The following is a 27,855-nucleotide window of genomic DNA, read 5'->3' on the forward strand; positions in this document are numbered from 1 at the left end:
ACTTTAATTAACATCACCTGTACCCTGGGGTGGGAAAGTAATGTCAACTGCTATAGCAGAGGCTGTAAGGTCGTTTTGGATCCAGGTAACATTTTTACTATTATGTTAATAGCATATGAAGGGGGTGTGGATATTACTGTTAATAAACAGTGAGTACTTTCACTCAAAATCATGATAAATATATTTAGTCCTTAAAGTAGTTAAGTCATAACACAACAATAATTCAAAAAAGTATTTCTGGAATGGCTAATAATTTTTATTTAACTTTGCAAGCCTAAGGTAAAAAGCATAGGCAATAAGTTTTACTAGTCAATAAAAACCAATTCTACTAGTCACTGGTAACTGACATACTAAACAGAGTTGGAAAGCATTTTACTGAAAGCAAAATATTTAGAGAAAATAGACATTTATACAAAATTATAAAATGCTTGTAATAAGAATAAGTGCATTTCAAGGAAAGCACAAACTTATCTTAATTTATAGAGCCAGTTAAAGCCTTAAAAAATTTAAGTGGAAATTGAAATATGCAAAAATGTATAAACATTCTACAAAAGATGGTCATTCTTTTCCTGAGTATACTAAAGCTATGAAACTTAAGGTGACACAGGAAGGTAGAGCTTTGGGAACTCTTCAAGGGCATTTCCTTTCTACACACTGTTTCCCTCCTTCTTCATATTCTTGTTTGGAAATCCACATCTGTTGAAAGGTACCCTATAAAATGGAAAGAAAAGTTATATACTGTGCCTTTTTATTAGAAAATACTTTTAAATATCTTTTCACAACTCCCAATCTTTAAAGAACCCTTAGGCCCCTCCCCCAAACAGTCCTCCATCACTCCCCTATTTCAGCCCTCCTCCAGAACACCCAAAGACACTATTTGGAAAGAATATTAAGTCTTCCTATTCACACGGAGGCTTTAGAAAATGGCTGTGACAGGAAGATGGGAGGTTTAGCTATGATGGCTTGCTGCCAACCTACGACAACAATAGAAACTGTCATTGGAAGGCTTGATCCCAGTACAGAATTGAAGAGCTATACCCTAGCACTTGACTAATGGCAGCACTTAGATCTCAAAAGTGCTCATCCATCAGGACTAGGATAGTTTTGCAAGTACACACTTGATAGTACATAGGCACTATAGACAGTGGAAAGGAGGAAAATGACCCGAGGAGGAAGGAGCCTAAGCTACATTAGTAATAAAACATATAAGTAGGACAAATTCATTCCCTAAGATTGACCCTATTCAAGTGGATTCATGCATGGTACTCCATTTTGATCTAAGATCTAGTAAAAGACTGCAAATAGAACAAATACATAAGAAAACATTTACTAGCTTAAAAATGTTCAGTATAAGTACTTCATGACATTTACTTTGGCTGCTCTGAGGTGAAGGGGAAATTCTACCCAGTCTAGGGTTGCAGGTAAGTACAAGGACTTTTTCTCCTGATTCAAAGCAAGCACCTGTCAAAGCAACATGCAAAACCCAGCACTATGACTTCACCATTTGCCCCAAGAGCCAACTCCTGATTTCTTCTACCTCCCCAAGAGGCCAGGGAGCAACCAGGACCTGAGAAGGAATGATTTAATTTTAAGTGTGCTACAGAGAAGTCCTGACCAGTGCCAATGGGACTATGAGAAGAGGTGTGAGTAAGTTAGTAAATTCCCACCTTTGAGAAGGGAAATTGAAATTCGGCTGACAAATAGCCACTGATAAGGCACTGAAGCATTTTGTTAAATTAGAACATGTGAAACTGGTATTATTAGGTCCTCTACTCATCTGATAGTTATAAAATACAGAGATAAATGATGCACTGGAATTATTCTTAGTCTTTTTACTATATTCACTGGTACACTTAAGTGAAATCATTCAATAAGACTATTTTTCAGTTTACTAACCAAAGATGCTAGAATCGAGCCTCCAATCCATGAACTAAACCTCCGTTCAACTGTTGTATTATTTGCAATCAATTTCAACCGCATACTCTAAAATAGAGGGAAAATTAAGTATTATTAGTACAATCAAAACAGATGACTCAATTCAGAAAATTCAGTTGACTGCCTAATGACGTTCAAACACCAATTATATGTGATTATTTTGCAACAGCTAGGCTAATCGTAGGCATGGGTTGAATTACTGTATAAAGTATTTTGACTAAACTACTTTGTGGCTTTAATGTATAATATTTAATAATAAATTATATACTAAAAAGTATGGCATTCGCAGTTTATATCCTAGGATAGCAAACACATACTGAATACTTATAAATCAGATACTTTGCTAAGTCCTTCATATATTATTTCATTTCTTCTAACACCAAATCTGTCATCCCAACCTGCTACCCATTCTATATAATCCTCAACTTGCTAGCTACTACTCTTTTAGGCCTTCACGCTGTCCTAATCCCTTCCTATCTAAGGTCACTCCACCCCCCTCCACTTCCAAATCAAAATGCAGACATCAGATTTCAGGTTAAGTTTTTCATTCATATTGATTTCCTCCCAAATTAGTGTTTATATTTTGAACTCTCTTGATAAACACAGTTTATGGCTCAGTACTGTCCCTGTCTCCCTATATCAGGAGATCTTCCCCCTACCTAGGACTTTGTTTCTGGGGAAAGTTCTCAAATTGCTGATACTTCCCTATTATTTTATATGAACACATAGTTTGAGTCTTTTTCACAGTGAATAAATGTGTATGTTTTGGGGGTAGAATATGTGATACAGGAGGGAGGGGGTGCTGGAAGCAGGAGGGATGAACATGGATTTTTGTAGGTGAGGAACTGGTTGATATGGATCACAAGGAAATTTTTTTCCCTGTTATTGCATTGATTTTTAATTGCCTCCTAAATGACAAGGATAATACCTAACTGCTCTTGACCAGAGCTTGGACAGCCCAGGTCTGTATATTCATTATTCTGGGACTTCCTATCAAATCTAATTAAAGTCTTTTCCAGGTCAGACTATATCTCCAAGAATGTAGTAAATACAAGTCAGGTGTCAATCCTGTGCCTATTATCAATATTTAAATAACAATATAACAACTTAAATAACAATTCTAAAAATGTGCCATATATAAAATGTTCCTTTATGGGGCACCTGGGTGGCTCAGTTGGTTAAGCGACTGCCTTCGGCTCCGGTCATGATCCTGGAGTCCCAGGATCGAGTCCTGCATCGGGCTCCCTGCTCAGCAGGGAGTCTGCTTCTCCCTCTGACCCTCTTCCCTCTCATGCTCTCTCTCATTCTCTCTCTCTCAAATAAATAAATAAAATCTTAAAAAAAAAAAAATGTTCCTTTATATGAGAAACAAAAAAGACTCCCAAATATACAAATTCTATAGATACAATTAGGGCCCATGTAACCCTTAATAAGTTTCTTTTAATGTAATAACTAATACAGAGTAACATACAAAAAACTACTTGATAGAAGTTTTAAAATCTAAAGATTATGACTACTACTCTGTTATCAATGTGTACCAGATCTTCTCCCCAAACCACGTTCTTCTAATCCTTTTAAAATCCTTTTTAAAATTGTCATAATGCACCCAGTGATCTTTTTAAAACAAACATAGGAGTTCTGCAGTCCTCTGCCAAATTTTATCCCAGAGGTTCACTATTATTAAGCAACATGACCTAGTACCTATCTGTGTGGGTGTAATTGTGTCCCCCAAAGAGATATGTTGAAGTTCTAGTCCCTGGTACCTATGAATGTTACCTAATTTAGAAATAGGTTCTTTGCAAGTGTGATTAGGATACAAATTAAGGACATATTGGAGCAGAGTGGGCCCTTAATCCAATAGGACAGGAGTTTTTATAATGAAGAGAATAGACCCACAAGAGAGGACTGCCCTATGACAATGGAGACAGATTGAAGTGTTGGAACTGCAATCAGTAATCACCGGAGGATTCCTCGTAAACCATCAGATGCTAAGAGGGAAAAGAAGAATTCTCATGGGTATGTTTCAGAGAGAGGAGAGCCTGCTGACATGTTGATTTCAGACTTCTGGCTTCCAGAACAGAGAGAATAAATTCCTGTTGTGTTAAGCCACCCAGTTTAGTTTGTGGTACTTTGTTATGGCAGCCCTAGGAAATTAATAAACCATCCATCCTCCCAGCCATATCACTCTTCCCACTTCTTTTTTTTTTTTTTTTTTAAGATTTTATTTATTTGACAGAGAGACACAGCGAGAGAGGGAACACAAGCAGGGGGAATGGGGGAAGGAGAAGCAGGCTTCCCGCGGAGCTGGGAGCCTGATGCGGGGCTCGATCCCAGGACCCTGGGATCATGACCTGAGCCGAAGGCAGGCGCTTAACGACTGAGCCACCCAGGTGCCCCACTCTTCCCACTTCTGCACAGACTAAACCAACTATGTTGAAATATCAGAATATGCCATCTTCCCTTCATAGTTTGCACATGGCATTCCCTCCACCTAGATGTCCTTTCATAAATTACCAACCAGTTGGAACTCCTATTCATTCAGTTTCTTCATGAGGGAGATAAGTGCTCGCTCTACAGTGTTCCCTAGAGTGCCTGGTTCATGACCTACTAAAACCACTTAGCACGTTATAGTCTTTATGCATGTCTATTCCTCCTAGCAGACTGAGCCCTTAGTGGGCAGGGATTATAGTTTATATCCCCTAGTGCCTAGCAGACAAGAGGTACTTAAATATGGAATCAATGAATAAAAGATTCAAGTACAAGAGTCATCTATGAAAAGAGGTCATCTATGAAAATTTAAGTAACAAGGGCTATTAACCTTTTTTTAGGTAATACTGTATTAGGCACACACAAAATAGCAATCTACTACTGAAAAACAAACCTTATCTATAAGATTACACCAGTGATGACACACAAGACTGAAGAATACTACTAAAGAACAAACAAACTTACTGGGGGAGTTTTCTGAGAGAGCTCTCTATTCAATCTGTCAGTAAAGCTCTGTATTAGCGTGTTTCCTCCTGCCACTATAACACTTCCATAGAGACCCTAGGATTAAAAAAAAAAAAATTAGTTCCAAATGTTTCCAACAGTTTTTTTTTTTTTTTTAAGATTTTATTGATTTATTTGACAGAGAGAGAGAGACAGTGAGAGAGGGAACACAAGCAGGGGGAGTGGGAGAGGGAGAAGCAGGCTTCCCGCTGAGCGGGGAGCCCCACGCGGGGCTCAATCCCAGGATCCCGGGATCATGACCTGAGCTGAAGGCAGATGCTTAACGACTGAGCCACCCAGGCACCCCAGTTGTTTTTTTTTAAAGATGTTATTTATTTACTTGAGAGAGCACAGAGGGAGAGGAAGAAGCAGACCCCTGCTGAGCAGGGAGCCTGATGCGGGGCTCAATCACAGGACCCTGGGATCATGACCTGAGCCGAAGGCAGCCGCTTAACCGACTGAGCCACCCAGGTGCCCCTGAATCTAGAGTTTAAATAAGATATAATCAATCTAATAATTAGTATATATATAATATGGAGTTAGTATATAAAACTTGGCAAAGCACAAAAAATATGAAGGTTGAGTCTCTAAACTCTATGTAAAAGTTACATAATTTAAACCCATACCTTCCTAAACAATAAAAGTAGCAAAATTACACAAGAAAAATCACCAATAATATATATTTTGGTTTGTCACGTTTTAGGAAATCTCTAGAAGAGCACTGTCTGTCCAAAAGAACTTTCAGTGATGACAGAAATGTTCACTATCTGCACTGTCAAATAGTAGCCGTTAGCTACATTTACAATGTGGCTAGTGCAACTGAAAAATGGAATTTTAAATTTTTACTTATTTTAATTTAAATTGTCACATGTGGCTGGCAGCTTCCACACTGGACACCATAGCTCTAGAGTTCTGCATTTTTCCTTTTCCACTACTTCATGATTTTACACATTCTAAAATGGACTTCAAAGTCAATGGCCAAAGTTGACAACTTAAATACTGATCTGGGGGTACTTCCTTACCCAAAAAAATACCTTTACACTGTAAGCAGGAGGCTGACACTTACTGGTCTGATATCAATATCGCACATTCCAACACTTGTAGTGACAACGTGACTGACTCCCAGCATTGTATTTCCTGATAATCCCTACAACAAAATAAAAATTAGTAGTTAACAGAAGAACTTCAAACAACACACCCAAAAATATCTAGTCAGTGTTATTTAGGTTTTATAATTACACAAGATCTTCACATATATGGGACAAGTCAAGCTAATTATGAAACAAGCTTTTATACCTTTACATTGGAAGGGTCAAATAATCCTTCAGGAATCTTTAACCGTTCTGCTCCAAAGTCACAGTTGTACCCATTGGGGAATTCATAATGAACAGTTGGCATCTGTGCAGCTACTCTGAAAACATATTAAACAACATTAAACAAAAGACAAAAAAAAATCCTGCTCAAAATATAAACTAAGAAATTATCAACTTGTAAGAAAGCAGAGTGAGAATATCTTTCTTTTATGCTAGTCAGTGTTTCTTACCATAACTTTTTACCTTTAGACCAGTTAAGCATATTCTGCAATTCTTTAACTAAACAAATCGATTTCTCTCCTCATTTATGAAGTATTCAGTGTTTAGAAGTTTAGTATGAAGGTTTTAATGAGCTATTATAAATCTTGTAGATAAGAAAACATACTGTTCATCATAAGTTGAATCTGATACTTGAAGTACTGAAGCTTGAAAGTCCTGGATAACACACTATGGATTAAAAAAAAAAAAAAGTTTTTAAGAAACAAGGTTATGGAGATTTGTCTTTGCAATCTATACTTTTGTAATATTATATTTAAAATACTTTTTTTTTTTTAAAGATTTTATTTATTTGACAGAGAGCGATAGCGAGAGCAGGAACACAAGCAGGGGGAGTGGGAGAGGGAGAAGCAGGCCTCCCGCTGAGCAGGGAGCCCGATGTGGGACTCAATCCCGGGACCCCGGGATCATGACCTGAGCCGAAGGCAGACGCTTAACGACTGAGCCACCCAGGCGCCCAATTTAAAATACTTTTCTTAATGAAACCAGACCATGTTCCTGGATGGCAAAGTCATTTCAAGGGTATAAGTCTATCCAGCAAGGACTCAGAGTATCAAGAAACCCAACTCTAAACATTTGCATTAGAAACTATATTATACCACATTTAAATTAACAATAATTAGGGCGCCTGGGTGGCTCAGTTGGTTAAGCGACTGCCTTCGGCTCAGGTCATGATCCTGGAGTCCCAGGATCAAGTCCCGCATCGGGCCCCCTGCTTGGCAGGGAGTCTGCTTCTCCCTCTGACCCTCCCCCCTCTCATGCTCTATCTCATTCTCTCTCTCAAATAAATAAATAAAATCTTAAAAAAAAAAAAAAAAGAGAACATAACTGAGCCATACTAGCAGGTCTCTACATACTAAAACCATTCCCTATCTTAGACGAAAAATGTACAGAATACATAATGTTTGTTTTTACTCCAAAACCAAAGTTCCCTCCGGGTCTTATTGTAATCCAAATGAATACATATAATAGTTTGTTGAGATAATTTGTTTGACAAATATGAAAAGCATCCCTTCCCTCTCAAAATAAGCTATTATTTTTGTTTGTAAAATACCATTAAAACTATAAAGTGCTCAGGGTACCTGGGTGGCTCAATTGGTTAAGCATCCAACTTCAGCTCAGGTCATGATCTCAGGGTCCTGGGAGTGAGCCCTGCATTAGGCCCTGCACTCAGTGGGGAGCCTGCTGCTCCCTCTCCCTCTGCCCCTACCCCCACTTGTGCTGTCTCTCTCTCAAAATCTTGAAAAAAAAAATACAAACTGCTCACATTCTACTCAAAAACGTATAGCCTATAATAGTTTTATAAAGAGAATAAGGGTACTTACATTACACATGTAATTGTGCCAAGATCTTGTAACCTGTGGCAATTTCTCTTTTCTTTTCCAGTTCGCTGGAGATCCTTCACGAACGGCTTCCTGAGTACCAAGAGCATGTGCTAGGTTAATAGAGTTCACAACATGGGGGTGGGGAGTTGGAAATAAATCCCAAAGAGAAAATTCAAGCATCACTTACTTTTGATGCAATCATATATGGAGGAATCAGTTCTATATTCATTTCTTGGAAGAGTTCTCTGCATTGCATAGTAATGAAGTCTCCAGCAAGAGGGGATTTCACAATGCCTATGAAAACAGATTAAACAAGGCTAAGACAGCATTAAATCCAAGCTCCTTGGGACAAATTCTTCTGTGTATTTATATATGAATAATTTTTTCAAGTAGAATTAACTGAACTATCCCTCTAAGCATGAATGAAGCCATGCATCAGTTTCAAATATACATTATAAAGATGTTTTAAAAACTCTTAATAAAGAGACATTATTTGGAAACTGATATGACTTGATAGTCCAATTCACTGCTCTGTTATCTACGTCTTCATGACAGCTAACATCATCTCAGCGTACCCTCATTAAATCCATTTACCTTGCTGAAGGACATAGCCATCGTGAACTGGAATTGCAGTGGTATGAGTGGCTCCACTGTCCAAAATAAGCCCAGTAGAACGACCATTAGCAAATCTAGTTTAAAGCATTAAGGAAAAGAAAGTATCAAGGCTTGTAAAGGGAAAGTTTTATTAAGGCATTCTTAAACATGTGTATTATGGCTTAAAAGGTGTTAAAGTTAATCCACGGATGAAAACTGGTGTCAAATAACTGGCTTAAAGACAAATGACAACAAGCAGCACTTCCAAAATGATGGTGAGAGGGAGGCAGGGAAACCTTTATCCCAGAGAGACATCTATTAAACTGGTCAAAATTAGCACAATCATTCAAAGTCTCTGGAGACAAATGAAAAGACTTCTATTTAACAAAATCTATAGAAACTCAGTAAAACGGTGGGAGGCTGTGGCATTTGAGCTAGGAACTAAAACCATTCTCCACATAGGTTAAAGAACAACCATTTCAGCAGTGTGGCAGTTCCCACAACTCAATGGGAAAGCTATTCCAGGTGGATTCAACAGCCAACAAATATTGGCAGACCCCATCTTCCACAGCTCTGTGCTGCAGAAGGCATGTGTCACATGAACCTCATAAACCAGTACGTAGGAGGAGGGCCATTCACTTGGTCATCAAGTATTTACTGAGCATCTATTAGGTGCCTAGTGTTAAGTTTGGTACTGAATAAAGGAAGGTATTCAGTCTGGCCCTGGCCCTGACATTCCCAAGCACAGAAGGCACAAAAAGGTGCTCCTAAATGGACTCCGCCCTGAAGGATATCCTGTTTAGTAGAGACCAGTAACCTGTGAAAAGAACAACTCAGGGTGCCCCGGGGTTGTAATGGAGAGCCCACCTAACCAACCCTGAGGAAATCTAAATGTAAGCTAGGGAGGAAAACACAGGGAAGATAGAGGAACATGTGGAAAGGGCAGGCGGCAAGAGGGTACAGTGAGGCCAGCAAAGTGCAAAGTAGTTCAGCAGAGCCTGCAAGAATGTTGAAGATGATTCTGGCTTAAAGCAGCCTGCAATTAAAGATGATTATTAGAGGGGAGTAAAAAGAATGGGCAAGGTAAGAGGAAGGGTTGCAGTAATCCCAGAAATAGCTTGCACTGAACGCAGTGGCAGTGGAGAGAGAGAAATCAATGGATTTGAGAGGCAGTGGGGAGAAAAAAAAAAAAAGGTCTTGATGACTGACTAAATTAGAAGGGGTAAAGAGAAAGACTTCTAGTCTGCGCAACTGCGAGTAAGAAGATATAAAGAAGGAGGAATAAATTTGAGGGGAGAGAAGATTAATTCAGCTTTGACATAATGAGTTTAAAGTGCTTCAACAGATAATTAATACAAAAAGTTCTAGTAGGACAGCTGGATGTGTGCCTGGAGCTCACAAGAAAGATCTGGGATACAAAACAGATACGGATTTGGAATTTGTTAGTGTAGAACTGGTATCTGAAGCCAAGGAAATGGATAATTTAAACCAGAAAGAGCATGTCAAGAGAGATGAAGGGCTAAGGGCAGAAAACCAAGCAATGCATAAGAATGATCAGAATCAATGAGAATCAATGGCCAGAAAGACAGGTTGGTGATTTATCTTTGCTAGTACTGGTACTCTACTGACCTCTGGTCAACTATATACATAAACATTAATCTGATGCTCTATTAATACAAAGTGACAGATGCAGTAATACCAGACTAAAAAGTGGCATAAAGGTATATGGACCTTCCTATAAATAACAAAATCTGGACAAATTATCTTAAATGACCATTTTAAGATAAAGTGTTCAAAAGCAGTCAAAATTCAGCCAAAATTTACTCTCATAAAACTGCAACTGGAAAGGGTAAGAAGTTCCAAGTTGTAGCTTCCTTGCCTGAAAGTGCTCCCCACCTCCATGGCTACGGTTGGGAAAGCAGTGGTGGAAAACTGCAACTTTACCACCTTGAGTGAACAGAGAAAGGAGTTCAGGGCTGGAAGAAAAGCTGGACAGGTAAGGCAGAAACCCTAGAAGCCAGAGAACACACAGAAGGGGTCAAACCCAAAATCAGAGTATAAAATATACCCACATCTCTGACTACTGCTAAACTCTTCAGGGGCAGGACTTCAGGGGGCCCAACAAAAAGAGAGAGAACAGAGAGTAATCCACTCTGCAAAATCACAGCAGCTAACTGCATTCTCCAACAGTATGCAGCTTGGACAGCAGAAGGCCCTCTTTACTAGCCTGAAGTGTCAAGAGGACAGGGCCTGAGGTTGGCAGGTATGAGAACCCAGCTATCAGTTAAGTCAGATAAAACAATGCTATCCTTCTCACTAATATTTTTTGTTTTGGAAAATATATCTTTTTCATAAAAATGGTATTTATGTTAACCTTAATGGGTCTTTTTTGGTCATATTTAAGTGAATAAATAAATACTAAAACAATTTTCAGTTGGGGCACCTGGGTGGCTCAGTTGAGCACCTGACTCTTGGTTCTTGCTCAGGTCATGATCTGGGGGTCCATAAGATAAAGCCCCGCATTGAGCCATGCGTACATCAGGCCCCCGCAGGCATCAGGCTCCAAGCTCAGCTGGGAATCTACTTCTCTCCCCATCTCTCTGCCCTTCCCCCACCTCACACACCTGCTCACTCTCATAAATAAATCTTTAAAAAAAAAAAAACAATTCTTAGTTTTAATTTCTCACAGTGATCCTGACATATAATCCACATAAACAAAATCTTGGCAGTCCTCAGTAATTCTTTGAAGTGTAAAGGAGGGCGCCTGGGTGGCTCAGTTGGTTAAGCGACTGCCTTCGGCTCAGGTCATGATCCTGGAGTCCCGCATCGGGCTCCCTGCTCGGCGGGGAGTCTGCTTCTCCCTCTGACCCTCCTCCCTCTCATGCTCTCTGTCTCTTATCCTCTCTGTCTCAAATAAATAAATAAAATCTTTAAATAAATAAATAAATAAAGTGTAAAGGAGTCCTGAAGCCATACAAAATGTTTGAGAGGTCAAAACAATTTTTAGAATAATACTAAGATGTTATTTGCCTTTTTCACTCCCACCCTCTCATGAGTGTATATGCAACTCTTCCAGAGACCATGTCACGTGTGATACAGAACAGACTGAACTCAAAAGACAGATATGAGAATCCAACATCTGCTATTAAGCCTGACATTAAAGAGATCTGAAAATATGTAAAATAATTCCACTCTTCTCATAATTTTTTGGGTTTCAGAAATCAACTGATTTTCATTAAAATATTTTACATTAACATATAATGATTTATTATTAATTTACTTAAACTAAGAAATCTAATTTTTTTGGTTTCTATTTTAATTTCCAATATGGTAAACACTGCCAGATACAATCCACATAAATAAAAGCTCTGGATGTAAAAGGTTTGAGATCCACTAGGCTAGAAGAACATAGTAAAAGGACACCAGTCAGCTAAATCCAGAAATGTAGGAAATTCTACAGGACAATCTACCTCCTTAACAGACAGATAACAAGAGAAAAAAAGGGTCAGGGGGAGTAGAATCTATAGATTAAAAGAGACATACTGAACAAATACAACGTATGACCCTTGTTCAGATCCTGACTCAAATATACTACACTGTTTTTAAAAAAAGTTGTGATTACTTCTTTTTTTGTCTTTAGACACATGGTAAAATCTTTTAGAGATACATGCTAAAGTTTCTATGGATAAAATTATACCATGTCTGGGATTTACTTCAAAATCATAGTGGGAGGGGGAGTGGGCAGGGTTATAACTACTACTAGTTAGCTATGTGTTGAAAACTGAACTGTGTGATAGGCACATGGAGGTTCAATATAACATTCTATCTTCTTTTGTGTTAGAAATTTTCCATAATAAAAGGTTAAAAAAATAGAACAATGCCCCATTCTGTTTACACACTCCTTGTAAGGAAGTAGCCAAACAGACCTATATTCAAATCAGTAAAGCCACTTTTAAATTGTGGACTTGAACTAGTTTGCTCACTTCAACCACGTTCCTGAGAGGGTTATTATGAGTATTAAATGAGATAATGCACACAGTGCTAGCTAGCATTCTCCAGCCTCTACTCAAAAACCTGCAATGCTATACTAGAGTCTAAAGTTCAAATTTTAAAAATCTAACATGCAAGGTCTCTACAGTTTGACCCAAACCTATTTCCACAACTCCTTCTGAAGTCTAATAGAAATCTTCAACTATAAACTAAGTCACCGGAAAGAATACTTACACTTTCTACCTCCACACTTTCACTAAAATCATCTCCAAAACACAGCACTAGGGACACCTGTGTGGCTCAGTCGGTTAAGCGTCTGCCTTTGGCTCAGTTCATGATCACAGGGTCCTGGGATCGAGTCCCGCTGAGCAGGGAGCCCGCTTCACCCTGCCTGCTGTTCCCTTGCTTGTGCTTGCTCTCTCCCTCTCTCCCCCCTGGTCAAATAAATAAAATCTTAAAAAGAACACAGCACTATAGACAATGTTAGATTACAGTTACCACAGTGATTCTCATATATATGTAAAATTTACTTGAATTTTTTTTTTTTTTAAGATTTTATTTATTTATTTGAGAGAGAGAGCACATGAGAGGGGGTAGGGTCAGAGGGAGAAGCAGACTCCCTGCTGAGCAGGGAGCCCGATGCGGGACTCAATCCAGGGACTCCAGGATCATGACCTGAGCCGAAGGCAGTCGCTTAACCAACTGAGCCACCCAGGCGCCCAAAATTTACTTGAATATTACAGCAATCCAGGGAGGTATATGGCATAGATGAGTAAAAAGTAAAGCTAGGTTTTAAGTACTTAATTCAAAAATCACAGTTTGTAAGCATTTCAACTTAAACTCTAAATACAGGGCTCCTTCCCCCACATCATACAAATAACTTCTATTCTCTGCGTAAAGATTTTTTTTTAGGATTTTTTAAATTTTTTTATTGTTATATTAATCACCATACATTACATCATTAGTTTTTTGTTTGTTTTTTTTTTTATTTATTCATGAAAGTCAGAGAGAGAGAGAGAGAGAGAGAGAGGCAGAGGCAGAGGGAGAAGCAGGCTCCCCGCCCAGCAGGGAGCCCGATGCAGGACTCGATCCCAGAACCCTGGGATCATGACCTGAGCCGAAGGCAGACGCTTAACCATCTGAGCCACCCAGGCGCCCCTACATCATTAGTTTTTGATGCAGTGTCCCATGATCCATTGTTTGTGCATAACACCCAGCGCCCCATGCAGAACGTGCCCTCTTTAATACCCATCACCAGGCTAACCCATCCTCCCACCCCCCTCCCCTCTAGAACCCTCAGTTTGTTTTTCAGAGTCCATCGTCTCTCATGGCTCATCTCCCCCTCCGATTCCCCCCCTTCATTCTTCCCCTCCAGCTATCTTTTTTTTTTTTTCTTAACATGTAATGTATTATTTGTTTCAGAAGTACAGATCTGTGATTCAACAGTCTTGCACAATTCACAGTGCTCACCATAGCACATACCCTCCCCAGTGTCTATCACCCAGCCACCCCATCCCTCCCACCCCAACCCCCACTCCAGCAACCCTCAGTTTTTTTTTAAGATTTTTATTTATTTATTTGACAGAGAGACAGCAAGCACGAGCAGGGGGAGCAGCAGGCAGAGGGAGAAGCAGGCTCCCTGCTGAGCAGGGAGCCCGATGTGGGACTCAATCCCAGCACCCTGGGATCATGACCTGAGCCGAAAGCAGACGTTTAACCGACTGGGTCACCCAGGCAGCCCTTAAAGTACTATTTAAATCAATTATTTACCTTTTAAGAAGAATATTACATTACAAATTCTTTGAGATAAGGACATAGTATTTCCTTGTCTGTCCCTTAACATGTCTACGATAAATATGTGATTTTCTAAAAATTGGTGATTAAATCTTAAGTGAATTTATAGGTAATTTCCACTTTTCTATGGTAATGAGAGAGGAGAACGGAAATGGCAATCTTTGAACTTATTTAATCCAACTGGCTTAAACATTACCTTCTATTCACACTCCCCTCCTAAAAACAAAATTTTTAAAAACCTTGTCAACAAGCAGGATTTGAGCATTTCTTTCTTATTTCCCTAATAACTTCTGGTATATCTATTCCAATAAGAAATACTGAAAGACAGATAGCTACAAAGGAAGAGAGAAAAAGCCAAAGAACTGGCTCATGTCTTCCTGCTGGGGGCATTCTCTTTAACGGCAGCACCACATTTACTTTGAAAGAAAAACTGATTATTATTCTTTCAAGGATACGCTGTCAAAACTGCAGTTTTGCAAAGGAAGAATGCAGGGATGTTGTAGTGTTCAAACATTAACTCTGTCAGTTTCTCTCTTTTTGCTCTAGTATTCCACTTGAGAAGAGGGAAAAAGAAATGCAAGTTATTTACTGTTTAAAAACTAAAATGTTGATTTATTTCAAGATTCAACATAGTACTATATTAACAAAGATGTAAACTTAATATTAAAAATAGAATAGAGTACCACAGAAAATAATCTTCATATATATGTATATTTCTATTTATTTGTAAATAAATTTAGTAAATATAAATTAAAATTTATCATTTAATAAGTAAAATTATCCGTTGCCATGAACTCTACAAGTTACTGACTTTTCAAAGTACAAGAAAATCACGATTCTTATAAACAAACATAAAGTATATTAAATCTTAAGAGTGAATCTAGTAATTTTAAACCACCAAATTTTCCTACTTAAAAGGAAACTAGGAAACAAAATACTGATAATTTATGATCGTTATGCTAGCCTGCTGGGCTCTTTGGACTCTGTACCAAATTCATTTCACAAGAGACTTCGGTCTAGTAATTTCCAGCCCTAGCTCCACATTTGACTTCTCTCCTGGAGAGCAGAGTATAAAAGCAGATATGCCCTGCCCCTGGGGCATAGGGACAATTCATAAACCCAAATGGGAAGCAGCCCAAGGAAATCAAATGTTAAATAAATCCCTGGGAAAAAAAAAAATAATCAAACCCCATTTAGGGTGCTTTGTTATTGTTCTCTGAATATTTTAATTACTGAAATAATAAAAATTATAATAGTATAGAAAAATTAATCCCCCTTTCCCTAATTTTCAAAATTCAAAATATGAACTTCTATGCCTCTTTAAAGAAAAATAAAACATTCTTCGAATTAGTTTAAAAAACAACAACTACAGAAACTCAGCAAAGAAAGTTTGTCTTACCGGTGCTTCTGACATGAGAACAGGATGCAGGCTGGCTTCTGATTTGACATGCATTTTGTAGGTATGATCCAAAATAGCCTGGAAACTATCCCAGTCTTCAACTACAATATAAGATTAACACCTTGAAAACAATGCTTAGTTGAAGATGAATACAGAATCTTTTAAGAGACTGTTTCTACAGTTTAGCATTAACACTTAATATACAGAACCTACTTATTTCAGAGATTTACTTCATAATATAGTACTTTATATAGACATCATCTTTGTTTTCTATAAATATGGAAATTCTTTTTGGTTGCTCCAGCCCCCACAGCATCACAACCCTTAGACCTGTCCCAAATGTAATTAGTGATACCAAATAAATATTATTCAATAAGTACTTACTAGAGGCACAGTATGCAATTCAAATGGTAAGAGAAAATACAAAAGAATGGTATGATCTAGATCTGATATTCAAAAAGCTTATAATCTACTTGAAAAAAAGATTAAAAGATTAAAAAAAAGAACCCTCAGGGAATATAATATGCCTTCAATTTGGCTTCCACCTAAACATTCCATCAAAAATGCATGCATAAGTCACTAATGACCTTCTAACAGACAAATCCAGCAGAAACTTCACATTTGTAATATTGCTTGACCTTTTTTTTTTTTTAAAGATTTTTATTTATTTGATAAAGAGACAGCAAGAGAGGGAATACAAGCAGGGGGAGTGGGAGAGGGAGAAGCAGGCTTCCCGCCGAACAGGGAGCTCCACGCAGGGCTCGATCCCAGGACCCTGGGATCATGACCTGAGCCAAAGGCAGATGCTTAACGACTGAGCCACCCAGGCGCCTCTTGACCTCTTTAACATTATCTGACATTACTGACTGCTCAAGAGTTTACAAACTTGCTCTGCCACAGTCCAAAGAAGAATGTCATGACTTGTACAACATACTCCCATAGGCATATGAGGATTTTGTTTGTTTTAGTCAATGAACTTTGTCAGTCACTCTAACTTTTCCCTTCTTAGTGTAAATCTCAATGTCACAGCTGAGAACAATGAGAATGAATCACTTCTATGCTTCCAGAACTTGTTCTTCCCTTGGCCTTCTGCTGAGTATTTATTCTCCTACATCCCTAACTATTCCTTCTCATTCTCTTTCATGGGCACACTTTCTTCTCTTCGGTTAAATACAGAACAAGCTCTGACAAGGAACCCCATCCTCAACCCGTGTCTCGTATTTCACACTTTCTCGCTATTAAAATGCAACTCCGTGTCTTAAAATTTTTCTCACCTGCTTACTACAACAGCACCTATATTCAAATACTTTGAACGCAATAACAAACTCATTTACATGCTGTACAGAAAAAAACTCTTGGCTGGCATCCAGGAACTGGCCAGTTCCCTACATTGATATAAAACTTCCCCTAAATGATAAGGCTAGTTCACTGAGCCTAAACTGTTTGTACAATGTGGTTTATGCTGAACACCTTCTTTCCCTTTGGGAGCCTTGGATTTTTAGTACATGCGAGGCACAGGGTCCCTACGTGACCACCCCCAGTAAAAATTGTCTCTAATGAGCTCCTGTGGTAGGCAATACACATGTTGTTACATCTCGTGGCTGGACGAATTAAGTACATCCTGCCTGACTCCACTGTGAGAAGACTCTGAGAAGTTTGCACTGGTTTCCTCTGGACTTCACTCCATGCCCTTTTTTCCTGTCTATTTTGCTTTGTATCCTTTCAGTGTAATAAATTTTAGCCATGAGTACAACTATAGGCTGAGTCCTGTGAGTCCTTCTCGTGAATAACTGAACCTAAGAGTGATCTCAAGTAATATACTTGCCTTTTAAGACCATAAAACTTGCTCCTTCCATTCTATCCTACTTCAGTGCATGGTACCCAATCACCCCAATCAAAAATTGAGGAAACTTTTTCAACTCTTCTCTTTTCACCTCTTTGGTATCTCTCAAAGCCACCTCAGGATCTCTACCATCAGTTATAAAATTTCAACGCTCTTCACTTCTCATCTGAATTCTCACCTCCCTAACTGATCCTCCTGTCTCTATTAACTCTTTCCAATCTAGCCTACATATTGCTTTTAGAATCATCTCTCCAGCTGACAAATATGAACATTTCATACCTCCGTTTAAATTCCTTTGGGGTTACCTTTCAGAGTTGCCAGCTTAATATACCCTTTGCATGGTTTACAAGCCCTATTATGACTGCTCTCTGCCCACCTTTCCTGCAACTGGTCCTAATGGATCCACTCTTACAGCCATACTTAATTGATGATCTTTCTAAACATGTACGCTTCTTACACTGCTCCACCTCTTTACATATGCTGGTTGCTCTCCTTTACCCAGCCTTCCAGTCAGGCTAATCCTTATTTATTGATCAAGATCCAGTAAAAAAGTTACCTCCTTTATGAAAACCATCAATGACCCCCAATGACAAAGTTAAATACTTCTTCTCTCTAATCCCACTGCTTATCAAACATAGCTATAACATTTATCCTACATATTTGTATCTATCTCCCCTGTGAGTCTGTTAAGGAAGAGGAACATGTTTAATGCATCTTTGTATTCTCAGTGCCTGGAACATCAGCTTGTGGAATAAAAACAACAAAATACCCGATATTCGACTTACAAGTTTTAGCTCTAAAACATAGCATGTATACTCTATAAATCAAATCCACAGAAGCAAACATCGTACCCATCCCATTTTTTAGTGGTGAAATAGCCTCCGTGTTCTCCCTGGGAACACGCAGGGCATTAGTATCTATGTAATAGGTGGGGCCGCCTTGTTTGCCTTTATCGCCGTCTATCTCCATCAGTGTGCTTCCATCATCTCTTTCTACCACCATACCAATAGCTGTGGGGAAATCCACCTGGAAGAGTCAAGAACATGATATACAAGTTTTACCTGCTTTCATCAAGTAGTCATTTTTTTCTAACTAAAGTCTTACTATAATTGAGTCAGAATTTCTGCATGAATTTAATTCTACATAAATGGCCTTTTCATATCCAATTAACACTACACTTACCTTGGGACAGTCTTCACCAGCATAACCAGCTCTCACAGTATAGGATCCAATATCAAAAACAAGAGCTCCAACTTCATCTGAAAAGATGAAAGGATAATTAACATTAACAACCTACAGGTATCATATGAAAATTAAGAGTACTTAATGTGCTTAAAATGAGAAAGTATGTAAAACCTCTATTACAAATTAAAACAGGTACTACATTCACATTATTACTAGCCTGTACCTAGTTTTGAATACACCTTAAAATAAAGATGCATTTAGCTATAACAAGTCATAACTGTATATCAGTATAGTTCAATCAGGAATGAGATGGTACACTAAACTGGGTAATTTGCAAGAGTTTACTTATTAAAGGGACTATTTACAAAGATATAGGCACAATACAGGAAAACCAAAAGGGATAGTATGATACCCTAGCACTAATAGTAGAGATCTGTTACCACTTTTAGAACTGAAGAAACAGGGGCACCTGGGTGGCTCAGTCGTTGGGCGTCTGCCTTAGGCTCAGGTCATGAACCCAGGGTCCTGGGATCAAGCCCCGCATCGGGCTCCCTGTTCCACGGGAAGCCTGCTTCCCCCTCTCCCACTCCCCCTGCTTGTGTTCCCTCTCTCGCTGTGCCTCTGTCAAATAAATAAATCAAATCTTTAAAAAAAAAAAAAAAAAAAGAACTGAAGAAACATGGAGAAAGAACTGTTACCAGACCCCAGAGACAGTTGTGTTTGGAGGGCTACCCCACAGGAGCTGTGACTTCAGTTAAGGGATGCAGTGAGCCATGGCTAACCCCGAGGGGAAGAAACCAGACTAATAAATATGCCAACCTCTCTGTTCCCCCTCTCCATTGGCTCGGGTGATCTCACAATTTGTCACCCAAACTGGGCCACTTCCGAATGTGAAAAGGGTTCCCTATTAATCGTTCTACCAGGACAAGAGGCATAAAGCATGAAATATGGTTACCCTACCATGGGCCAAACTAGAGGGTAAGAGACCCACTGAGGCAGTCTATAAGGATCAGCCTTCAAGGGCACAAAGAGGGTGGAAATGGGTGGAAAGTAGATCTGGAGGGGCAAAGGGAAGATATGCAGTATACTTAGGTATCATTTTTTCATATGTTAAGGGAAATAATATCCTATGCAATTAGAGAAGAAACGTAGCAAAACTCCAAGAAAAAGAGGGACTCTGAAGGATAAGAGTTTAAGATATAATTATACAGGCCAAGTAAAAATCACTAAAATGAAGTTATCAAACTTCACACATTTCAAAGATTTTTACTAAAGTTTAATGCTGAGGAAGAAAGCTGGTAATTTTTTTACACATTCATATTCAGAGAAAAGCCTCTAATTATTCTTTAAAAATATTTCACCCAAAACAGAATGCCTCCAAAAACAAAACACTTGGGTTTTCCAGGCACTAATTTTTCAAAGAAGAATTTTTTTCAATCATTAAAAAGAATAAAGAACTGGGGCGCGTGGGTGGCTCAGTCGTTAAGTGTCTGCCTTCAGTTCAGGTCATGATCCCAGGGTCCTGGGATCGAACCCCACATCAGGCTCCCTGCTCCACGGGAAGCCTGCTTCTCCCTCTCCCACTCCCCCTGCTTGTGTTCCCTCTCTCGCTGTGTCTCTGTCAAATAATAAATAAAATCTTAAAAAAAAAAAAAAGAATAAAGAACTATTATTTACCTCCATTAAATTGGCAAAATTCATCTGATTAGACCAAGTGTTGTCAAAGATGTAGGGAAAGGAGCTCCTACACATTTGTTTATAAACACGTTTTGTAAAGATACAACCACAATGCACAATTTAGTCACATGTTCTAAAGTTGAAAATGTGCACACACAGAAATTACACTTTTATCTTCTCTAGAGACACTCTCTCACACATATCACAAGGAGACATGTTTTAGAATGTTTACTAGCTATATGATCTTGGGTGATTTCTAACCTTTCTGCCTCAGTTTCCTCATATGTAAATGTGCATAATAGTTCCTATCTCATAGGATGCTCTAATAATTAAATGTGTTAAACGCTATAATGCATGTAAGCACCAAAACAGTACCTGCACAGAATAATCACAGTAAGTGGAAGCCGCTATTACCATTATTATCACCACACTGCTCGTCACAGGAAAAAAGAGAAATAATCTAATGGTCTCTCTGTAGGGAAATAAACTATAATTTATTCACACCATGAGATACTATACAGCAGTTAAAATGGTCTAGATCTATATGTATTAATATGGATAAATCTCCAAAAAATGACTAGTTTGAAAAGCTAGTTACTATACACACACACACACACACACGTTATGATACTGTTTAATTCATATGGACACACAGAGTAAAAATATAAAATCTGCATGGGGTCTGGAAAAGTTGCCTACAACTTCAGTTCTGTGGCTACCTCTAAGGAGGGAGAGAAGGGGACTCTATATCAATAACATGCTACTTCTTAAAATATCTCAGGCAAATACAGTAAAATATTACATCTATTTATCACATATAAATTTAACACATACTTTTAGTATGTTGGAAGTACTAAAAATTAAGTTTTAAAATGAAGAAAAATCAGTGATTATACAGATATTCGTAGTTAAGAGATGGTGTCCTTACAGAATAATGATCTCATTTTTAGTCAAATAAAATGAAGAGCCACCTATTTTTATTTCTAATCTGAAAGGAAGTTTCTGCATTTATTACATTTCCCAAAGTAATTATCCATTCTCTATACAATTCTCTGATCCAAATTATTCTGTCTGAAAGTAGGGGAAAAGCAGAACACTGCATTTTTTGTCACCACAGCATGTACACTCAAGTACAAATAGTAAAGTTACCAATGAATATGAATTAATAAACATTAACACTGACTAACCAGAATACTGGCTAAAGAAATGTCCTAACTAAATAAATGAATTGCCTTGCCTGGTTAACCAAAATTTTCAATTACTGTTCTCAAGGATCAATCTTTTGTCCTACGCCAGGGATCTTAACCTTTTCTGTATCATGGACCTCTTTCACAAAGCTCTGGGCTGAACTGTTTCCCCCTAAAATTCATATGTTGAAGTCTTAACTCCTAGTACCTTAAAACACGACTGTATTTAGAGATAAGGTCTTAATTTAAAGAAGCAATTAAATTAAAATGAGATCATTAGGATGGGCCCTAACCCACTATGACTGGTGTCCTTGCATGAAGAGAACATTTAGACACAGATACATAGAGGAAAGACCACGGGAAGACAAAGGGAGAAGACAGCTTGTATAAGCCAAGGAGAAAGACCTCCAAAGAAAACAACCCTGCCAACACTTTGATATCAAATTTCTTGCTTCCAGAATAGAGAGAAAATTAATTTATTTAAGCCACACAGTCTGTGGTACTTTGTTACGGCAGACCTAGCAAACAAATACAGACACGTTAGGAAACTTATGACTCCCTTCTTAGAATGTTTTAAAATAGGTTATAAAAGAAACCAATTATAATAAAATATAGTTCTACCTGTGGATTACTTAGGGAGGCCAGGAACCCCTTCCTTAATTCATCCTTTCACAGGTAATCTGCTCCACTCCTACAGCCTCAACTTCTACCAAAATATTAATAATTTCAATCTCAAATCTCTCTCTCAAGCCCTCACCTTCATCTAGATCCATATCTCAAACTTTTTTTTGTAAACATCACAAACAAGATTTTTTATTTGTTACCATTAAATGTCTAAATTTTAAACAGATTCTTGGACTGGTGGCTCATATCCATCATATCCAATTTCATCAGGGGCACGTGGGTGGCGCAGACAGTCAAGTATCGGATTCAATTTCCACTCAGGTTGTGATGGAGCCCCCCACCCCCTCCCCTGCTCTGTGCTGGGTGCAAAGTCTGCTTAAGACTCTCTCTGCCCCACCCTACACCACCCTCCCCAGTGAATGCGCACACACGCTCTCTCAAATAAATCTTTAAAAAATAAAAAGTAAAAATAAATGCAACTTCATCATTCTGCAGATTAGCAAGGCTCACTTCAAAAACATGATCCTTAGGCTTTCAGATGTGATTTTGGTTCCATTGAGTTCTCTTGACTAGTGTTTTTCCAGTATTTCTTACACTGAACATAGGTGGTGCTTTCACATCAGACCAATTTTTCTTAGAAAATAGATCAACTGCTTTCTTCTTGGCTCCCTTTCTGCCACCTTTCTTAAGGCACTTGTTCTTACCAACCGCCATGGTGCTACTCAGAGAGCCAAAAGGTCGTATCTCAAACTTCTTGGTGTACAACATCAATTCCTCCTGATGTCCCACTGGTACCTCAAATTCAGTGTATCTGAAGCACTGCCTTCTTTTCCCCATCCTACCTAACCTAATCTCAGCAGTGCTATCACAATTAGTGGCCTAGTCAGCAGAGGCAGAACACTGAGAAATGTGAATGTCTTCAGATTTTCATACCCCTCATCAAGTTTTGCCAAATATTTCTGCTAAATATTTCCCAATTACTTTCCTCTTTACTGCCATTGCCACTGTCTTGAGTCAAGCTCTTCTTTTAAAAGATTTGAGAGTACAAGGGTGTGGACACACACACACACGGGGGGAGGGGCAGAGGGAGAGGGAGAGGGAGAGAATCTCAAGCAGAGTCCCTGAGAGGGGCAGAGCCCAAGGGGGGCTTGATACAATGACCATGAGATCATGACCTGAGCAGAAACGAAGAGTTGGATGCTCAACCAACTAAGCCACCCAGGCACCCCTTGAATCAAGCTTTTATCTCAACAGGGAATTATTACAATTCCCCATAAGTATTATGCTTCCCATCTCTTCACCTTCTCCAACCCCTTTCAAACTGCTGCACTGTTATCTTTCAAAATTGTAACTCTGAACATAAGGGTACATATATCCTTCAATGAAAAGAGAGCATCCCTCAGTGGTTTCCCATCATCTACAATATGAAATTCAAATCATTTCACCCAGATGATACTCAAGGCTTAGCAAAATCTGACCGTAGTCTCGTATCCCACCTCACATTCTAGCATTACTGGATAATGTTGTCTCCGAAACACACCATGTGCTCTCACTAAGCTAACCTTTGCATATACTGTCCTTTACTCTTCTTCCATCATCCCCATAACCTCTCTTGTGAAGTCCTCTGACTCCCCCACACTGAGTTAGTAACTCTCTTGTCTGCTCTACCTTTGTAACTTCTATATATTGTCATTACTGAACACACTATGTTGAATTAGTTACCCTTTCTCCTCAAGTCACCCAATTCTCATCATAGGATATAGATGATAAAATGCACCATTATTTCATGCATCAGTAAGAAAAAAACGCATGCTGCCAATTAAACTCTGCCACACCAATTAAACTCTGCCAAATCATCAAGAAATATTCCTTGTTAATTAGACTGGAATTAATTTTGTTTTAATTTTAAATATGTAAAATAGAAAAACCTCCACAAAAAAAGAGAAATATTCCAACTTCAGCTCTTTAAATATGGGGGGGAGGGGAATGTACAACTAAAAATGGATAAAATACAGTGTCTATTTATTTGACTGACTCACCCATAAGACTAAGCTTCTTGGAGGCAGAGGCTATACCTATACCTGCCTGGCACATAATGAGCACTCAAAAACATTTTTTTTTTTTTAAATGAAATGAAAAATCTATCAATTATGCTCCTGTCCTAATTAGATGGCAAATTATTTTTTTAATTTTTTTAAATTTTTTGGCAAACTAGACGTAGAATTTTAAACTGAGTGAGACTCTTGCTTCTTGGAATTTTGCATCTGCTTATTTTCCTTTTTCAAAGGATGGGAAATAGGTCTATTTCCTGTACCTTGTTTTGTTAAAAACAAAGTACCAATGAACCCAAAATAGGAGAACGGCAAAGGGAGATAGGAGGCTTAAGCCATAGCCATGGAGGTCTGGGTATTTATTTTTTATTATTATTATTTTTAAGATTTTATTTATTTATTTGACAAGAGAGACAGAGAGAGAGCACAAGCAGGCAGAGTGGCAGGCAGAGGGACAGGGAGAAGCAGGCTCTCGCTGAGCAGGGAGCCCGACGCGGGGCTCGATCCCAGAACCCTGGGATCATGACCTGAGCCGGAGACAGCTGCTTAACCAACTGAGCCACCCAGGTGTCCCAGGTCTGGGTATTTAAAAACCAGGATACAATTTCTAATGGATAAAAATCCTCAAGACTTGGATCTCTTTGCTACTAAAAACACTGTTTTCACTTTTCTGAGGATGCTGATGTTTTTCCACAGAGTAAATGGCTTCCAAGTTTAGAGGTGTGGTGATTTTTCTGGGAAAACATGAAGCAATGGTGGCAATTTTCTAACCTGGTCTTATATGATAAGGTCCAATATGATACTGAAAAAGGCAAATGACTTTGGGAGAAAGCAGGAAGGTTGTTTTATTTTTTTGTTTGGACAAGGATACCCCAACTCATGGGGATGATGGTTTTGAGAAAATTTTAAGGTTAGAGATTTGGGGGTAAGGGGTGCAGGAATGATGAAACACAATTTATCAAATTTGAACTGTTTATTTTTACAATGCAAGTTTGAAGTAAAGGAGAACCACGAAAGATGGTCACAGGAGCAATGAGTAGGCCCAGAAATCAGAAAGTATGGAAATCCGGATGAATTATGCATTATACCCAAAGCTAAAGATCAGTGTCAGATCTAGTCAGAAATCATTATTAGAATGAGATAGCTATAAATTTTAAAATTTAAACTGCAAAGATCTTTTAAATTAAGCAAGCAACTTAAAAATACAGCTTACTAAGTTAATTACACAAAACCTAGGTGGGAGGTTTGGTTTCTTTTCACAGTACACCCTTTGGAAAATATGACCTACTATAAATACTGGTCATACAGGGGTGACTCAAACACAAAACCATACACTTATTTTTGTGAGTTTTAAATATTTTATATATGAAACAGGCTTTAAGACATATTCCTCTCCATAAGCAAATGAGACACAGGACGTTTATTCTGAATACCTAAACCATACACGAATATGCTGTAGCTATATAACTGGAAAATGACTTACGGAGAAACAACCAAAAAACTATTTTTAAAATGGGAAAGGGTTTTATTGAAATGCCTTTTTCTTCATCCCAGAGATTCTTGTTCACCACTTATTAGGAAGTTATGTAACTCTGGGCCAGTTACTTAATCTTTCCCATACCTTATTTTCTTATTCCATTATACGGGGATAGCAGTATCATTTCCCATGGCTGTTGCAGATTGAGTTAATGCACATATTAAACGCAACACAGGAAGTCTCTGGAACAGCTCTTAGTACAAAGTATGCACTCAATTAATGTTTGCTGCTGGCATTATTAGTATCCATTTCTACCTCAGTCAATTAAACAATGCTTTCTAAGGAAAAACTCATGAACAGCTTCTAGGTCCTTGGATCAGTGAACCTAAAGGTCAAAACGGAGTCAACAGCCTCTGTGAGCAAAGGCACAAAGACCTAGTTTTTTGGTCAGGATGGCATCTTCAGATGGGAAAGAGTAAATCATGAAGATCCACTAGGCTTTGAGTAAAAATGGGGAACTACTGACTCTCACATTTGAGAAATCAAAAGCAAGAACATAAACGGGGAAGAAGGGGATGAGGATCAGCATATTACCGCAAAGAAACTCAAGCTACATTCCAAAAACTACTAAGAACTTTGAAAACCTCATTTTTATCCCTTACCTGTAAAATGCCATCCTCTTCAGAAACACTAACCTTACTAGATACAATGACAAAAGCAACACTTTAGATTTGTCTCCTTGTTCTCTAAACTCATCAAACACCGCAAAAACCAGAATCATACATCAGTGCTTCCTACCTATCTAGCAAGAATGAAAGCTCTGATTCAGTATATTTCAGGTGGGGCTTGAGATACTGCATTTCTAAAAAGCCTGCAGGTGATGCTGACACTGCTGATCCATGGACCACACTTGGTGTAGCGAGTGTATCATTATCTCACTGAACCTTCACAACCACCCCACTGGGTAGGGATTATCATTCCCAAAACGAGGAGCCTGAAGTAACTTGCCCAAGGCCAAGTCGCTCCATAAATGGTGAGACTGAAAGTACAAGCCAGGTCTGTGTAACTGCCAGGCCGGTGCTTATCTTTCCACCACACCGCAGCCGACCCAAGGACAACATCTTTAAGTTACAGGTGTTCCCACGAGTAACTCTGGAGCACCCACAGTCAGCAAACAGGCAGAAGTTAATGGAAGGTGTAAGGCAACAGAGCACGGAACAAGAGGAGGCTGCGTCCTGAGGAGCCACCACTCCTCCAATCAGTGGTACCTCTCGCGGCTCGCTTTACGGTCCACGGGTCGTTGTGGAAACCCTCGGTCCACGCTTGCAAACTGCTGGGACCTCCCAAGTTTAAACGCGCGCGCGCGCCCCAATGTAGCCGAGTTATGGAGACACCCGGGAAGATGCGACCCTGCGGCCAGCCACTCAAGCCGGGGCTCTGCGGGCCGACCCCCCAGGATGGAGTGCCCGCCCAGGCGGAGGCCGGCACGCACCCCCAAAACCCTGCTCCTCCGGGGGCCGAGGCTGGAAGGAACCGCAGGAGGAGGCGGCGACTCCGGGCGCCCGAGGCTCTTGCCGAGCCGGGTGGGCTCCGGGGGCGGGCAGAGCACGGGGCGGGGATGGGGCGGGGAGGCTGGGGTCCAGAGCAGGGGAGACCGGAAGGGGCCGCCGGGGAGGGGAGGGCTGGGGGCGGCGGTTACAAACCCCACACGCCAAAAAGGCGCGCTCTCTCGTCCGGCCGCACTCACTCACCTCCCCCGTACACCCCGCCGCTCATGGCTGCTCTCCGCGCGACTCCTACGCTAAAGGCTACCGGGCGAAGTGACTGCGACGGCCGCGACTGCGGGTCCCGAGAAGCACTAGCCCCCTACCCCCTTAACTTCCACCGCCACCCCCCTCAGGCAACAAAGCGGCGTCCACACAACCCGAAGCTCAGTCACACTTGCTGTCTGCTCTTATCAGCCAATCATGAGAGGCCCGGATACCCTTTAGCCAATCAGGACGGAGGCTCTGCCGCATCCCTGCCGCGGCACAGCCAGTTTAGCCAATCGAAGGCAGCCATGGAGGCGGGGAAAGGGGAAAGCGACGGAAGGAGGGAAGGAGTTGGGTTGCGGAACCGGCCGCAGGCTGGCGGGGGGATTGAGGGGTGGGATTGGGGCGGGGCTTCCCGAGTGGGCGGGAGATTAAGCCGGAGG

The 27,855-nt window shown here is 39.6% G+C and overlaps 2 protein-coding genes across 4 annotated transcripts in view; one reads left to right on the top strand and one right to left on the bottom strand.

Moving 5' to 3' along the window:
- The window catches only part of MRPL47 (mitochondrial ribosomal protein L47), a 38,882-nt gene extending 30,538 nt beyond the window's left edge, over positions 1–8,344 (top strand). For both annotated transcript variants that reach the window (XM_045903329.3, XM_045903331.3), the window contains one exon: positions 7,902–8,344. Coding sequence is in view for 1 of the 2 variants with exons in the window: in XM_045903331.3 (XP_045759287.1) it covers positions 7,902–7,959 (58 nt within the window). In the remaining variant the exon portion in view is untranslated. The remainder of the gene's footprint in view (positions 1–7,901) is intronic.
- ACTL6A (actin like 6A) lies at positions 233–27,630 on the bottom strand. Of its 2 annotated transcripts, XM_045903326.2 has the most exons (14): positions 27,413–27,630; positions 18,643–18,719; positions 18,312–18,486; positions 15,618–15,718; positions 14,674–14,771; positions 8,435–8,529; positions 8,028–8,134; positions 7,841–7,930; positions 6,625–6,686; positions 6,223–6,337; positions 5,993–6,073; positions 4,888–4,983; positions 1,897–1,983; positions 233–711 (listed from the first exon to the last, which is right to left on the bottom strand). In XM_045903326.2, exons 1-14 carry the CDS (start codon positions 27,435–27,437, stop codon positions 631–633), a joined length of 1,290 nt encoding a protein of 429 aa, XP_045759282.1. In that variant the 5' UTR covers positions 27,438–27,630; the 3' UTR covers positions 233–630. The 2 variants fall into 2 exon arrangements, with proteins under 2 accessions (XP_045759282.1, XP_064441047.1); XM_064584977.1 differs by lacking the exon at positions 4,888–4,983 and having other exon boundaries at positions 27,413–27,613.
- Positions 27,631–27,855: the final 225 nt, after the last annotated feature.

Source organism: Mirounga angustirostris, unplaced genomic scaffold (assembly GCF_029215605.1).
Source record: "Mirounga angustirostris isolate CCGP_5_RB_7025 unplaced genomic scaffold, mMirAng1.0.hap1 SCAF_1, whole genome shotgun sequence".
Lineage (NCBI taxonomy): Eukaryota > Metazoa > Chordata > Mammalia > Carnivora > Phocidae > Mirounga > Mirounga angustirostris.